At 39.8% G+C, this 13441-nt stretch overlaps 1 protein-coding gene across 1 annotated transcript in view; it reads right to left on the minus strand.

Annotated features, from left to right (window-relative positions):
- SETDB2 (SET domain bifurcated histone lysine methyltransferase 2) overlaps positions 1 to 13441 on the minus strand; it is a 273867-nt gene that overhangs the window by 151389 nt on the left and 109037 nt on the right. The window contains exons 14-15 of the mRNA XM_033949980.1: positions 5938 to 6050; positions 3464 to 3559 (exon numbers count right to left, since the gene is read on the minus strand). Of these exons, the coding sequence (XP_033805871.1) occupies positions 3464 to 3559; positions 5938 to 6050 (209 nt within the window). The remainder of the gene's footprint in view (positions 1 to 3463; positions 3560 to 5937; positions 6051 to 13441) is intronic.

Consider the following 13441-nt stretch of genomic DNA (forward strand, 5'->3'; position numbering starts at 1 on the left):
TTCCATGGAAAACTAAGAACTGAGGTACTGCGAGCCTTCGTTGGGCAGGAAGGCGCATGTGTGGTGTAGGCAGTTTGCATACTTTCTCAAGATCTTAAAGTGGCAATGCACTTTTAAAGCTGTCCGTACCGGGGCTCTGTGGATGATGTCACCCACACGTGAGAATATGCTGCCTGCTTGTTCTGGGATAAAGTATTTTATTTCTATGTTAGAAAATGAGGTGTTCAAATTTTCTCCCTCCCCTCCCCCATGCCCTTTGCCTAAATGCAAAATATAAATACCTAAGCTGATGGGGAATCCTAAAGCCTTACAGCTGAAGACCTCTTCCTCCAGTCCATTAGCCAAAACTCTCCAAGCTCTGCAGCTGATGGCAGCTCGGGGACACTTCTGCTAGCTGCAGAGCTTGGAGATTTCTGGCTGCCAGATCAGAGGAGGTGGTGTTCAACTGGCATGGCTTCGGTATCCCCACCAGCAAGGGAGGTGGCTAATTTTAGGAGATCCTGGGCCCAGGACCCTTGTGTTCAGTACAAAAGGTGCATATCAGTTTTTATTTCTCTTGCTGAGTTTAATTTCTTGTGGTTCCCTGTTCTGTATTTGATAGTTTGTCTGTGAAGAGTTAATTTAAAGTTGTTTTTATGTATAGTAGTAATGGCAGGAGGGGAGATTATAGGGAGGGAGGAGAGGGGATCAGGGGCCCCCTCCTTAATTTCTGTCCTAGGCTCTAAAACGGACCCTGTCCGGAAGCCTCTCCGCTGCCGCATCTTGCCCTCTGCCTGGGAGGGTTGCGACAGAGGAGAGGCTTCCGGATTAGCGTCAGGCAGGAATCGCCACTAACCTGCTGAAGCAAGAAATAGCATAATATTTGTGAGTGTGTGGGAAGTATGTTGCAGGAGGGATGAGTGGTGAGAAAGGGAGAAATGGACATAAGGGTGTGAGTGGAGGAGAAGGAGATATGATGCATGGTGAGAGGGAGATATGGACATGGGGTGGAAGAGAGAGAGATGGTGCTAGGGAGAGAGGGAGAAATGGACATAGGAGTGGTAGGGAGGGAGAGATGACACATGCTGCTTCACAATGCTGACATGGAAAAGCTGATCCTTATTTACTCTGATGCAGCTATGAAATGCTGATCTCAAATTGTTTTTCTTTATTTTCTGTAAGTACTTGAAGTTTTGCTTTGAAAATTTGAGTGTGAGAAGGAATTTTCCTTTGATATGTGGTTGGAAGGTTTGAATATAAACCCTGGGGAAACAGATTGGAATACATTTTGGTCATTTTCAGCAAGACCTACGTCGGCCTCTATATGTCAATCTACATATTTTATAATGCATAGAGTTTATTGGACCCCCTACTAAAATTGAAGGGTGTTGCATTCGCCTTCTGACTTGTGCTGGTCTTGTCAACCGCAGCCTGGGACCCTCTTGCATGTCCTATCCTGCAAATCTATTGGTCAAACATTTGGTCCAGAATCCTTTCTATAATTCATATGACTAATAAGATACCTCTGTCTTATAAGTCCATTGTACTGCGCTCCTCAAATCCAGATATCTCATTGTCTAATTCAATCAAAAACATTTTTGATTTCATGATTGCACTAGCTATTTATCATATAGCATGGAAGGATAACTCTAAGCTTAACTTTTGTGAATGGTGGAACCATCTCTGTGTATTAAGAAAGTATGAAGAAAAAATAGCTAGCTTATATAAGACTTGGGCTATAATAATATAGCTAGCTTCAATAAGACATGGGCTCCTTTAGATGAATTTTGTAAGGAATTGAGTACTAATCTTTCATGACTTCCTTATATTGTATGGGAATTATACAGTTTATTATGATGTATTATAGCACTATTGTTTATATGTATAATGTTTTTGCTACAAAATTTAATAAAATGTTGGAAAAAAAAAGAAAATTGTAATCTCAAATCTCCTTCTCTACCCATTATGGCTCTTTCTAAATCTAGGGTCAAACATATAGGATAAAATGGATTTAAAAAGATTGCTGACCCCTGCCCTAGGGGGTAGGTAGGACAAAACTGCTGAGTCAAGGGGAAAGGACTAAGGCAGGGAAGAGTTCATATGCCCTAGAGTAGAGTAGTTCAGAGAGGCCCAAGGCAAGAGGGCTCTAGGAGAAGAAGGGATCTTCATCTTCCCAAGGGGTGGGTTGAGAAGCCCAGGGAAGCAGAGTGGCCCTTAGGTGGATGAGAGAAAGACGGTCAAGGTGAGACATCTGTTATCTCTTTGAAGACTGTGATACTAAGTGGGTTTGTTTCAGGAACTACAACCCCGTGTTTGGGGTGTGTCAGGGCCAGCCCTAGTAAGACTGTCCACGGGTAACTTCAAAACTCAGTTCTCGCAGGAAGCAGCGCGGGACCAGGCAGGCAACCTGATGTGCCGCTACATGAGAGAACGGAAGAGGAGTCAGCCGGCAGTCAGAGGAAGCAGCTAGCCAGGCAGCTAGCCTGGTGCACCGCATAGAGAAGTTAAAAAAAAAAAAAAAGGTACGCGCGGGAGGCATCAGGGAGGAGGAAGAGGGCCAGGGCCTGCCTGTCACCTACCTGGGGGGGTAGGGAGGGAGGGGGTAGAGGCTGGGACCTGCCTATCTGCCCTGCCGAATTAAAAATAGGGAGCAGGGAGAAGCTGGGCCTGCTTGCCGGGAGGCCTGCTTGCTTGTTTGCCTGAGGGGGGCTGCCTGGGAGGCAGGAGGCCTGCCAGCCACTAGGCCTGCCTGCTCTGTCCTGTCCCGGCCTACCACTAGACCACCGGAAGGGGGACAGGGTGCAGAGCCTGGCAAGGAGAATTTGGTTCAGAATGTTTTTTTTTTGTTTTCCTCCTCTAAATCTGAGGTGCGTCTTATAGTGAGGTGCGTCTTAGGGAGCGAACAATACTGTCTATAAACCACATTCAATTGCTATATCCAGGAAGATTTTATAAAATAAATAAGGCAAGCCAGACACCAGTTTTAAGAATCATTTATCAATATTGTCTTACTGTACCATCTTTACTTCTTGAAAATGCTGGGGAGAGTTGCAGCAAGATCAGAATCAGAATGACTCTGATGAAAGAGATATTGACTTATGACACTGGATGCACTGGAACTGTGCAAAAAATGAAGGACAGTCTAAAAATATACAATTTGACAAAAAGCCTACCTGGGTTTTTTTCTTTTCAAAGTAGGAAGAAGAATAAAACCAAGGTGGCCTCAATGTAAAGAGATATATTTAAATTAAAAGAGATATATTTAAATTAAAATAGGAATGCTCATTGACAACTCATGTAAAATAAAACCATATCTGTTATACCAACACAAACCAAACCAACCAAACAAAAAAACCCCAGCAACTTGAGGTGAGCTGTGTAACAGTGCTAGGGGAAGATTACTAGGTTAGCTTTAGTTTATTTAGTTACTCTTTGAATGGCCCATAGGTGATAGAACCTTTATTATATTATTCTTTTTCTGCACTTCTGAAATCCACACAAACATGGAATTTCTTTTTCAGGCAAGCTTCCAACTTCATATTCGTAATCCCAGGTAAGTTCTTTTCCAGCTTTAATATGCCTGGAAAAAATATATTGTATAAATTAATACATTCTTAGGAGATTCCACAACAAAATCTTTAAATGAATTTTCAAAAACAAGAACATAGAAATTAAAAAAGACCATATAGCTTATCTGTTCCACTCATCCTAACCAATTGCCCAATATCCAGAACAGAGCTTCCCAAACTGTGGGTTACAACTCGAAATGGGGTTGTGAAACCCACATTTGGAGTCACAACCTGGGCAGGCTCTCCATAAATATGTAATTAGGGCCTGATTCTGCAAATGGGTGTCCCGACTGTAGGCAGCAGTAGGAATCCTACTGCCATCTCACAGCCAATTGGGACACGTTTTCTAAAAAAAATGCAGGTGGGGAAGGATACATTGTAGGCGTTATGCTGTATGCCTACAGAGATGTGTAGAGACGCTTAAGGACACCCAAGGCATGGCGTGGGTTCCCATGGAAATGGCCTTGGGCATCGGTAACCATTTCTGCACATCTCTGTAGGTACAAGACAGACACCTTAAATGTAAGCCTCTAAAATGCTGGCCTACATTTAAGGTGTCCATCAGTGAACATAGATGCAATACTCTTTAGGACGATGATGTGTGATTGACATGCAATCCTAATCAGACCCTTATTCCAGGGCTCATTTTGTGGAATAGCACCTAATTAGTAATAATTCACATTAACCTTAGCCGCAGTGCAAGTTAACATAGCATTTTCTTTGGTCCCAATATAAAATATTGGAAAATGATGCATTTACCAGTTAATCAGCAGTGAGATCCAGGAGGTAAAATGTGATAAGATGCCTGCTTAATACTGAGTATTTTAAAAGAAGCCAATTTACTAGCTGATCAAAAGCTGATATATTCACTGATCACAAACCATCTAGAAAAGGGTAGCTGGATCATCTCTAGATGATACATGATAAGGGTGCGTAAGTTTAGCCCATGAGAGCTACAAACATTGTATATAAATCTGCCTCATGCATATTCATTACATATATCTTGAAATCTTCACCTGCTAGTGGCTCTTGGAGACTGAAAGCAATGTTACTTACCATAACAGTTATCCAGGGACAGCAGGCAGCTATTCTCACTAATGGTTGACGTGATCCAATGGATCACGTCGCCCATTAGTGAGAACACCTGCCTGCTTGTCCTGGGATAACTTGTGCATTCTTGATACAGAAAGCACAGCACAAGATTATTACTTTACCAACACTATGGACTTACCATTTTTGGTCAGAATAGATTAATGAACATGTGTGAATGATTCCCAAGTGAAAATTGAACACTTGAAAAACCAAAAACCAAAAAAACCCACGCTTACTTTCAGTATTTAACACATGCTCAGAAACTCAAAGCCCTTCTAGGAATGAAATCCCTACTGAAGGACTCTCCTTCCAATCACCGCATATATATGTTCAATTTTCACTTGTGAATCATTCAAGCAAGTTTATAATTTTCTTTTTATTCTTGATAGTTTACAACAGATTACTCCCTGGCACCTACATTGTCAGAATAGATTAATGTATCACACAATACAAAGGAAAAAATCACAACCCCACGTGCGGAATAGATTAATGACCATGATTTTTAGGACCATGAGGGCAAATGATGTGACAGAAAATATCTCTGTGAATATTCCTTTGAGAATTAGTGAAACATGAGATGTAGCACTCTTTTGGACTTGGGCAATTGTTTAAAATTTATAGAGTTTTTATATAGGGATCTGAGTTTGGAGTTTTTGATTGGTGGGATGAGAGAATGGAAGATTAGGTTTACACCTTTGATAATTTTCTTTTTGTTAGTCACTGGAGGATTCAGTACACTAGGTGTTCAATCCCTTCCCAAAATATGGGAGTTGCAGAAATCCAAACACTTTTCTGAGCACATGCTCCTCCTACCTTGAGAGTTAGATCCCCCTGTAGTTCGGTCCCAAAGCCGAGCAACATACCTGAACAAAACCATGACAAGGAAGAGGGGTACTGGGGAAACGCCCCAGCAACATATTTTCTGAACAGGTCTGCTCTGCAAAACATGAAATAAGCAATAAAATGGCTCAAAGGCATCAAAGAAAAACACTGAGGAACAATGTAGAACTAACCTGCTGTGTGCAATGAGCACCCACATGAAACAGCCATTGGCAATTTGCATACTCATAGAAGAATGAACTCCGCACAGGATCCATCTACTGGGTGGAAGATCCTCAAGACTGTAAGGAGAATAACTGAGGCAGAAAACAGCAATTCAGAATAACTCAGTTTACACAGAGAGGGGAGGGCTGTACTGAATCTTCCAGGGACTAACAGAAAGAAGATTATCAAAGGTGTAAATCTACTCTTCTGCTCTATTGCGTCCCTTCCGGATTTAGTATGCTAGGTGACATACCAAAGCAATGGCAGTGTCTAGGCTCCGGCTCTAGCCCCTTGAGTGTTGAAAAGCTCCGGTCCTGGTTCCGGCAGTCTGAGACAGCACAGAACAAATGAAATCTAAGAGTAAAACTAAAAACATCAAAGATAAGTAAATTCCTGTTAGTCTTTTTCAAATATTGAAGTGGTCTCTATTCGAATATTCCTTGTGAAACATACTGGACATTAGATATAAATATAAATAAAAGGATAAAAAGTTAAAAAAGTAGAACAAAAACACGATAAAAACAATAAAATACACGAAGCAGGTTTTTGGCCAGTGATTGCAGTACGGAGTATTTACAGGGATTACATCTACACTGGCAGTGACTGTCGATGAGATTATAAAGCGTAGTACTCCTTATTTCTGAGGCCTTTTCCTGCATGAACAGTATGTTTTCAACTTGATTAAACAACTAGCCCAATAGAAGTGGGGTGCATTAACTGAATTGAGACTAGAAAATGAAACGGTGGTTGTTACCCGCAGTTAGCCGCGAGTAGCCGCAGGTAACCTGCCGAAACGGGGAAAGAAAAATAGTAGTAGCTGCGGGGACGGGGACAAGGCCATTCACCGCCCCGTGGAGCGGTGAATGGTCTTGTCCCCGCAGTGAGGCAATCAAGGATCGCGCGGTCCAGCAGCCCCCACCTGCCTGATCACAGCGTTCAGCCAGCTCCCTCCCTCCACCTTACCTTATATGCAGAGTTTGCCGGCTTTCTTTTTCGCCCAGTTTCCTGTTTCGCCAGTGCCCGCGGTCACCATGAGCCGAAGCGAGGACGGGCGTTTCGGGTTCGTTTCACACGGGAGTGAGGTAAAGGGAAACGCCTAATTTGGGGTGGGGGCTGCCGCCTCTGGCGGAGCTCCCAGGCACAGTCTCGCAAGATCAGTGCCGACCTCTGCGGCTTCCTCAGCTGTGGCGAAGTGGCTGGGGCCGGGCCTCCGTCCTTTGCCAATGTGGGACTTCTTTGCAGATGTGAATAGCGTCATGTTGGGCAGCAAATGAATGTTTTTGAGATTTAAACGTGGCTTTTGAATAAATGATTTCCACCCCCCCCCCCCCAGTTATAATCAAGGTTACAGATTTTCCACTCACTTGTGGGTTTTTGTTTTTGTTTTTTTGCTTTTTGTTTGGATGTGATGCTTGTTGATTGCTTTGCTGACTATCTATGGCTGACTTGAATTGCATTTTATTTAGGGGCCTTTTTATTAAGGTGTGCTAACAGATTTCGCTCACGCTATCAGGGGTGTCAAAGTCCCTCCTCGAGGGCCGCAGTCCAGTCGGGTTTTCAGGATTTCTCCAATGAATATGCATGAGATCTATTAGCATATTCATTGGGGAAATCCTGAAAACCCGACTGGATTGCGGCCCTCGAGGAGGGACTTGACACCCCTGCGCTAAATGCTGGGTCCAAAGAATACGCTTTCCAGAGGAGCTGAATAAAGTCTAGTGAAAATTCATACCCCTTGACCAATGGAGGGCCATGCTGAGGCGTCCATACCATTCCAAAAGAGTCCCCAGACTTGTAAAGCTGGTGTTTGGCACCAGACTCCAGAACGGCCTCTGGGCAGGATTTTTCCCAAAATCACAGACCCAGGCTGGCTCCCCAGCCCTGGAGGACCCTAAAGAGGTGAAGCCTGAAGCTCCCGCCCCCTCTCCCAGCGTGCTGGGGCATACAGTACAGTTGCTAATCTGGCACCAATTCTGCGCAATCAATGCACACATTTGAGAGATTAGGGGCTGGGGAGTCCATCCCAAATGGTTTTAATCAAATTGAGGGGTTTTGAGGCAGAAATAAAACTTTAAAAAAATGATTTTCTGCCTCAGAACAGCTCCAAAATGACCAGACTTGAAGATCTTCGGACTATCAGTCAGTCGGACACTGACTGTCACCTCCGCCCCCACAGATGCTCTCCACACAACCAGGGGCGGGAAATACAACCTGTAACCCAAAGGATGTTTTACACAGGACGCATACAGCCTGTGCATAAACCCCTGACAAGGTCAGAAAGCAAGTGATCTCCCAGGGGAATGGACCCAGAGTCCAAGAAGAGTGGCATACAGCAGGCTGGCTCCACAGATCCATCAAAGTTTCTCAGTGAAGCAGCAGTCCGACTCTGCAAGACTGTGTCCTTTCCTCCAACAGGGGACCACTACAAAGGGGTCCCAAGGCACTTAAGCCACTGAAAAAGTCAAACTTTAAGCGAAAAAATAAGAAAAGATGCAGAGCAAATCCAAAAGACTTCTGCACGGATTGCTTGCAGAAACTGAAAACTACAAGGGGCTCTCTCTCTAAGATAGGAGGAGCATGTGCTCAGAAAAGTATTATGATTTATGCAACTCCCAGATTGTGGGAAGGGATTGAATACCTAGCGTACTGAATCTGGAAGAGATGTTAACAGAAGCGGTTGTGCATGTTTTATACAGCATATGAGAAAGAAAGATTATTAAATTGGGGGTGAGTTTTTACATTGCTGAGTAGGAAAGGGTGTGTGACAATTTTATTATTGAAATTTGTTTTTATATCGTTTTATATTGTTCTCGGACTGGAAAAGCATCACAAGTGGAGTGCTGCAGGGTTCAGTGCTCAGGCCCGTGCTCTTCAACATATTTATAAACGACCTGTAAATTGGTACGATGAGCGAGGTGATTAAATTTGAGTACGATACAAAGTTATTCAGAATAGTGTAGACACAGAAAGATTGCAAAGACCTGCAACGTAACATAAACACACTCGAGGAATGGGCCGCAACATGGCAAATGAGGTTTAACGTGGATAAGTGCAAGGTGATGCATGTCAGTAACAAAAATCTTATACACGAATACAGGATGTCCGGTGCAGTACTTAGAGAGACCCCCCAGGAAAGAGATTTGGGAGTACTGGTAGACAAGTCAATGAAGCTTTCTGTGCAATGTGTGGTGGTGGCGAAAAGGGCAAACAGAATGCTAGGAATGATTAAGAAGGGGAGTTGCCATACAGTGAGAGATTGGAGAAACTGGGCCTCTTCTCCCTTGAAAAGAGGGGACATAATCGAAACATTGAAGATAATGAAGGGAATAGACTTAGTAGATAAAGACAGGTTGTTCACCCTCTCCAATTAGAGAGAACAAGAGGGCAATCTCTAAAGTTAAAAAGGGATAGATTCCGTACAAACATAAGGAAGTTCTTCTTCACCCAGAGAGTGGTAGAAATCTGGAACGCTCTTCTGGAGGCTGTTAGGATTCAAGACAAGGTTAGACAACTTCCTGCAGAACCAGAACATACACAGGTAAGGCTAGACTCAATCATGGCACTGCTGGGCATGATGGACCACTGGTCTGACCCAGCAGCGGCAATTCTTATAGCATGTTTATAATATTGCATTTTTCTTTGTTACTTCCTTGGGCAGATTCTTATTTGGTAAGGTGGTATATAACCAACAAGTTTCCAAGTTTATTAAGACTTTGTATCCCGCACTTTATGGTAAAACCTTCTCGGTGGCTTACAATTCTAAATTAACTTTAAAAGCGTGACATTTAAAACAAGACAGTGAGGGTAAATAGTAGAAATTACATTTTTTTAAAAGAAGGGGAGGATAAAATATAAGGTTTCAGGTCATGTGCTTGTTTTTTCATCTTATTTTTGAACGATTGCTGCATATCTACAATTTTCAATTAACAAAAGCTTCATTAAAAAGAAAAAAGTTTTTAATTTTGATTTGAAGAATCCCAGGTTAGATTCTAATCACATATTTTTTGGTAAGGAATCCCAAAGAGTAGGACTGTGCACTAAAAAGAGGAAATTCGTATGTGTGCATGAACTACTTCTCTATATGAAGGTATGACTAAATGTTTTTGATCTAAAGACCTAAGTATTCTGCATGGTGAATATGGAAACAAAATGTGCAAAAGATAAGGTGGTTCGTTTGTCATTAAAATTTTAAAGACTAGCAAAATAATTTTGTAAGAAATCCTTTGAGGAACTGGTAACCAATGAGCCTGCTCTAATAACTAAAACTTAATTTTCTAGACCGGGGTCTTCAACCAAAAGGTGCTCGACTCGGTTTACAATAATTTAATATATAATTTAATAAATATAAATAATATATAATTTAATAAATATAGAAGAAGAATGTAATCTAGAATGGCTTAGATCTCAAAGTGTTTAGTATACAAGAAAGTTTTTAGAGCTTTCCGAAATAAAACGAAGGGGCCTAGACTTCTAAGTGAAAGCGGTAACTCATTCCAGAGTTCAGTTAGTTTGAAAATGAAAGACTGGATGAATCTCTTGAAAGTTCTATTTTTACCCCTAAGGGAAGGAAATGTAAGTTTTAATTTATTTGAACTCATAGCGAGATAAGATCTGTGTACATTCCAATCTAAAGGAACCAAAGTAATAAAAATGCCAAAGAGAATTTTAAATGCAATACAAACGCACTTAAATTGAATTCTAAGATACACTGGAAGCCAATGTAATTCCTTGAGCAATAGGGTTACATGATCAAATTTACTCTTGCCAAAAATGTGCTTGGCAGCGGTGCTCTGTATCAATTGAAGTCTCTGCAGACTAACCTTTGAGAGACCCAGGTACATTGATTTGCAATAATGCAACCTTGACAAGATAATTGACTGAACCAATACAGAGAAGTGTTGTTGATGAAAGAGCGCTCTCACTCTTCTCAGGATACGGAGGTTAAAGAAACACTTTTTAACAAGAGAATTTAGCTGATCCTTAAATGTAAGAGATGAATCAATAACAATACCCAATATTAGTGAGGAAAACTCAATTTTCAGAGATTCTTCTAAGTCTAAGGTCACAGCTGAGGGAAGAGTTTGATTTGGGTCAACCTCAAGTAATATGAAGATGTCATCAGCGTACCTTAATAGAGTTTCCCGAATATTCAAATCAATAGTATTTCAAAGTCAACCTCAAGTAATATGAAGATGTCACCATCGTACGCTAATAGAGAGTTTCACGAATATTCAAGTCATAGTATTTCAAAGTATTCATGTAGATGTTAAATAAGATTGGAGACAATGGGGAGTGTCCTGGGGAACACCACAAAGGGCTCTCCAAGATTTTGAATTAGATCCTTCCATATTAACTAAATAAGAACAGGAGGATATAAATTTATCAAAGCAGTCCAAGACAATTTGATCAAGGCCAATGTCTGAGAGCAGGTAATGCAGAATATTATGATTGACTACGTCAAAAACTGCAGATAAATCGAACTGAAGTAAGATAGCATGTTTCTTACAAGATTGTAACTGCTGGATCTTAAAAAGGAGAGAGACCAAAAGGGTTTCTGTGCTGAAATTCAGGCATTTTCTTTGCATTATTTATTAAACAAATTGCTGTATTCTGGATATTTTGGATTCTGCGTATTTCTTTATGGGTTATACCAGCCAAAAGAGAGTTGAATGATGAGAGAATGAACTATTATATTCAATGCTGAGGGAAATAAAAATGATTGAATAGAACGGATTAATCTCAATTTAAAGAATGATCGTTTAACCATTTGAGTTACTGGATCCCTGAATGTAAAGTTTTGAATCTAGTATTACTCCTAAAATCTTTACTGAATTTACTTGGAGAATAGTAAAGCCATTTAATTGTTTTAAATTTTTTATTGATTTTTTTACATATCAACAAGTGTTATAAATTTTCCATACATTTATCTTAACAATACACTTGATATCTCTATAATGTATTTTATATAAACCATATTTTATATTATTTTTCTTATGAATTTATATAACATATATATTGTAATGATTTTATCAATTATTATTTAATTATGAACCCTTTTCCCTCCCTTTATCACATTAATTTCTCATAGGACTATCATTCATTCATTATGATATATTTTTTATAATGTATAATAAAGAGAATAAATTCTTTACCCCTTCCCTCCCTCCCTTCTTTAACCATTATCTTATTATGGGAAAAAATTAAAATCAGTCATTGCAAAAATCTGTTAATGGTCCCCAAATCTTCTTGAACTTATCCATATATCCTTTTTGTGTTGCAAATGTACGCTCCATCTTATATATATGGCAAACTGAGTTCCACCAAAAATTATAGTTCAATCTGTCATAATTTTTCCAATTATGTGTAATTTGCTGTACTGCTACTCCAGTCAATATAAATAAAAGTTTATTGTTATTTGATGAAATTTGACTTCGAGCTCTCATTGCAGTACCAAACAAAATCGTATCATATGTCAAGGCTATCGGATTTTCTAACATCCTATTAATTTGAGGCCAAATTGATTTCCAAAATATTAATATGAATGGACAATAGAATAAAAGATGATCTAATGTCCCTGCTTCAAGATGACAATGCCAGCATCTATTAGACTTAGAGCTATCTATTCTATGTAAACGTGTAGGGGTCCATAAAGCTCTATGTAAAATAAAAAACCAAGTTTGTCTCATAGAAGCTGACAATGTGCATTTTAACCTCCAAGACCAAAGTCGTGGCCATTGAGATGCATTAATCTGATGCTTAATCTCAATGCTCCAAATATCTCTAAGACCATTTTTTTTCTTTTTATGTACGAATCCAGATATTAATTTATACCACATTGCGGCCTGGTGACCCATGGAATCTATCTGAAAACATAAGAATTCCATACTATGATAGTTATTAAGATTTTTCCATTCAGGGAACCCTACCTGAATGGCCTGCTTCAATTGCATCCATCTGAAATATTGTGATTTATTCAAACCGAATTTATTTTGCAATTGTGAAAATTCAAGCAGTTTACCTTTATTTATTACATCTTCTAAAATCCGAATTCCAGCAATCATCCAATGTTTCCAGATAATTTTAAAACCGCCAACTTTGATCTTTGGATTGAGCCATATTGTTTGAGTCGTTGATTTAGTTATTGGAATAGGAGTTAGATTACTTATATATCTTATAGTTTTCCAAGTATCAACAAATATTTTGTGATCCTTATATAACCTTGGCATTTGAATACTGATAACATGACTCAGACGTAGAGGAAACATTAATCTCCATTCTAACCAGAACCAATCTGGTATATGTTCAATGGGCTCTGGGAGGATCCAATAAATACCCTGACGCATAATATAGGCTTGATGGTACCTATAAAAATTTGGAAAATTTACCCCTCCCTCCGTAATTGGTCTTTGTAAAGATACTAGAGCAATTCTGGGGTTTTTTCCAAGCCAAATAAATTTTGTTAACATCTTATCCAATTTTTTGTAAAATGACCCCTGAAAAAAAATTGGTATCATACCCATTTGGTAACAAACTACTGGTAATATCATCATTTTTACAGTTTGTATTCTCCCCCACCAAGATATGCATAAAGGATTCCATTGTTCACACATTTCTGACACTTTTTGTAATAAATTTTTTTCATTAATTTTCATAGTCTCATCCACAGTTTTTGTAATCCAAATTCCTAAGTATTTTAATCCTTCTTCTTTCCAAATAAAAGAAAACGAGTCAAATAAACTTTTTGTACAATGTACATT

Source organism: Geotrypetes seraphini, chromosome 6 (genome assembly GCF_902459505.1).
Source record: "Geotrypetes seraphini chromosome 6, aGeoSer1.1, whole genome shotgun sequence".
Lineage (NCBI taxonomy): Eukaryota > Metazoa > Chordata > Amphibia > Gymnophiona > Dermophiidae > Geotrypetes > Geotrypetes seraphini.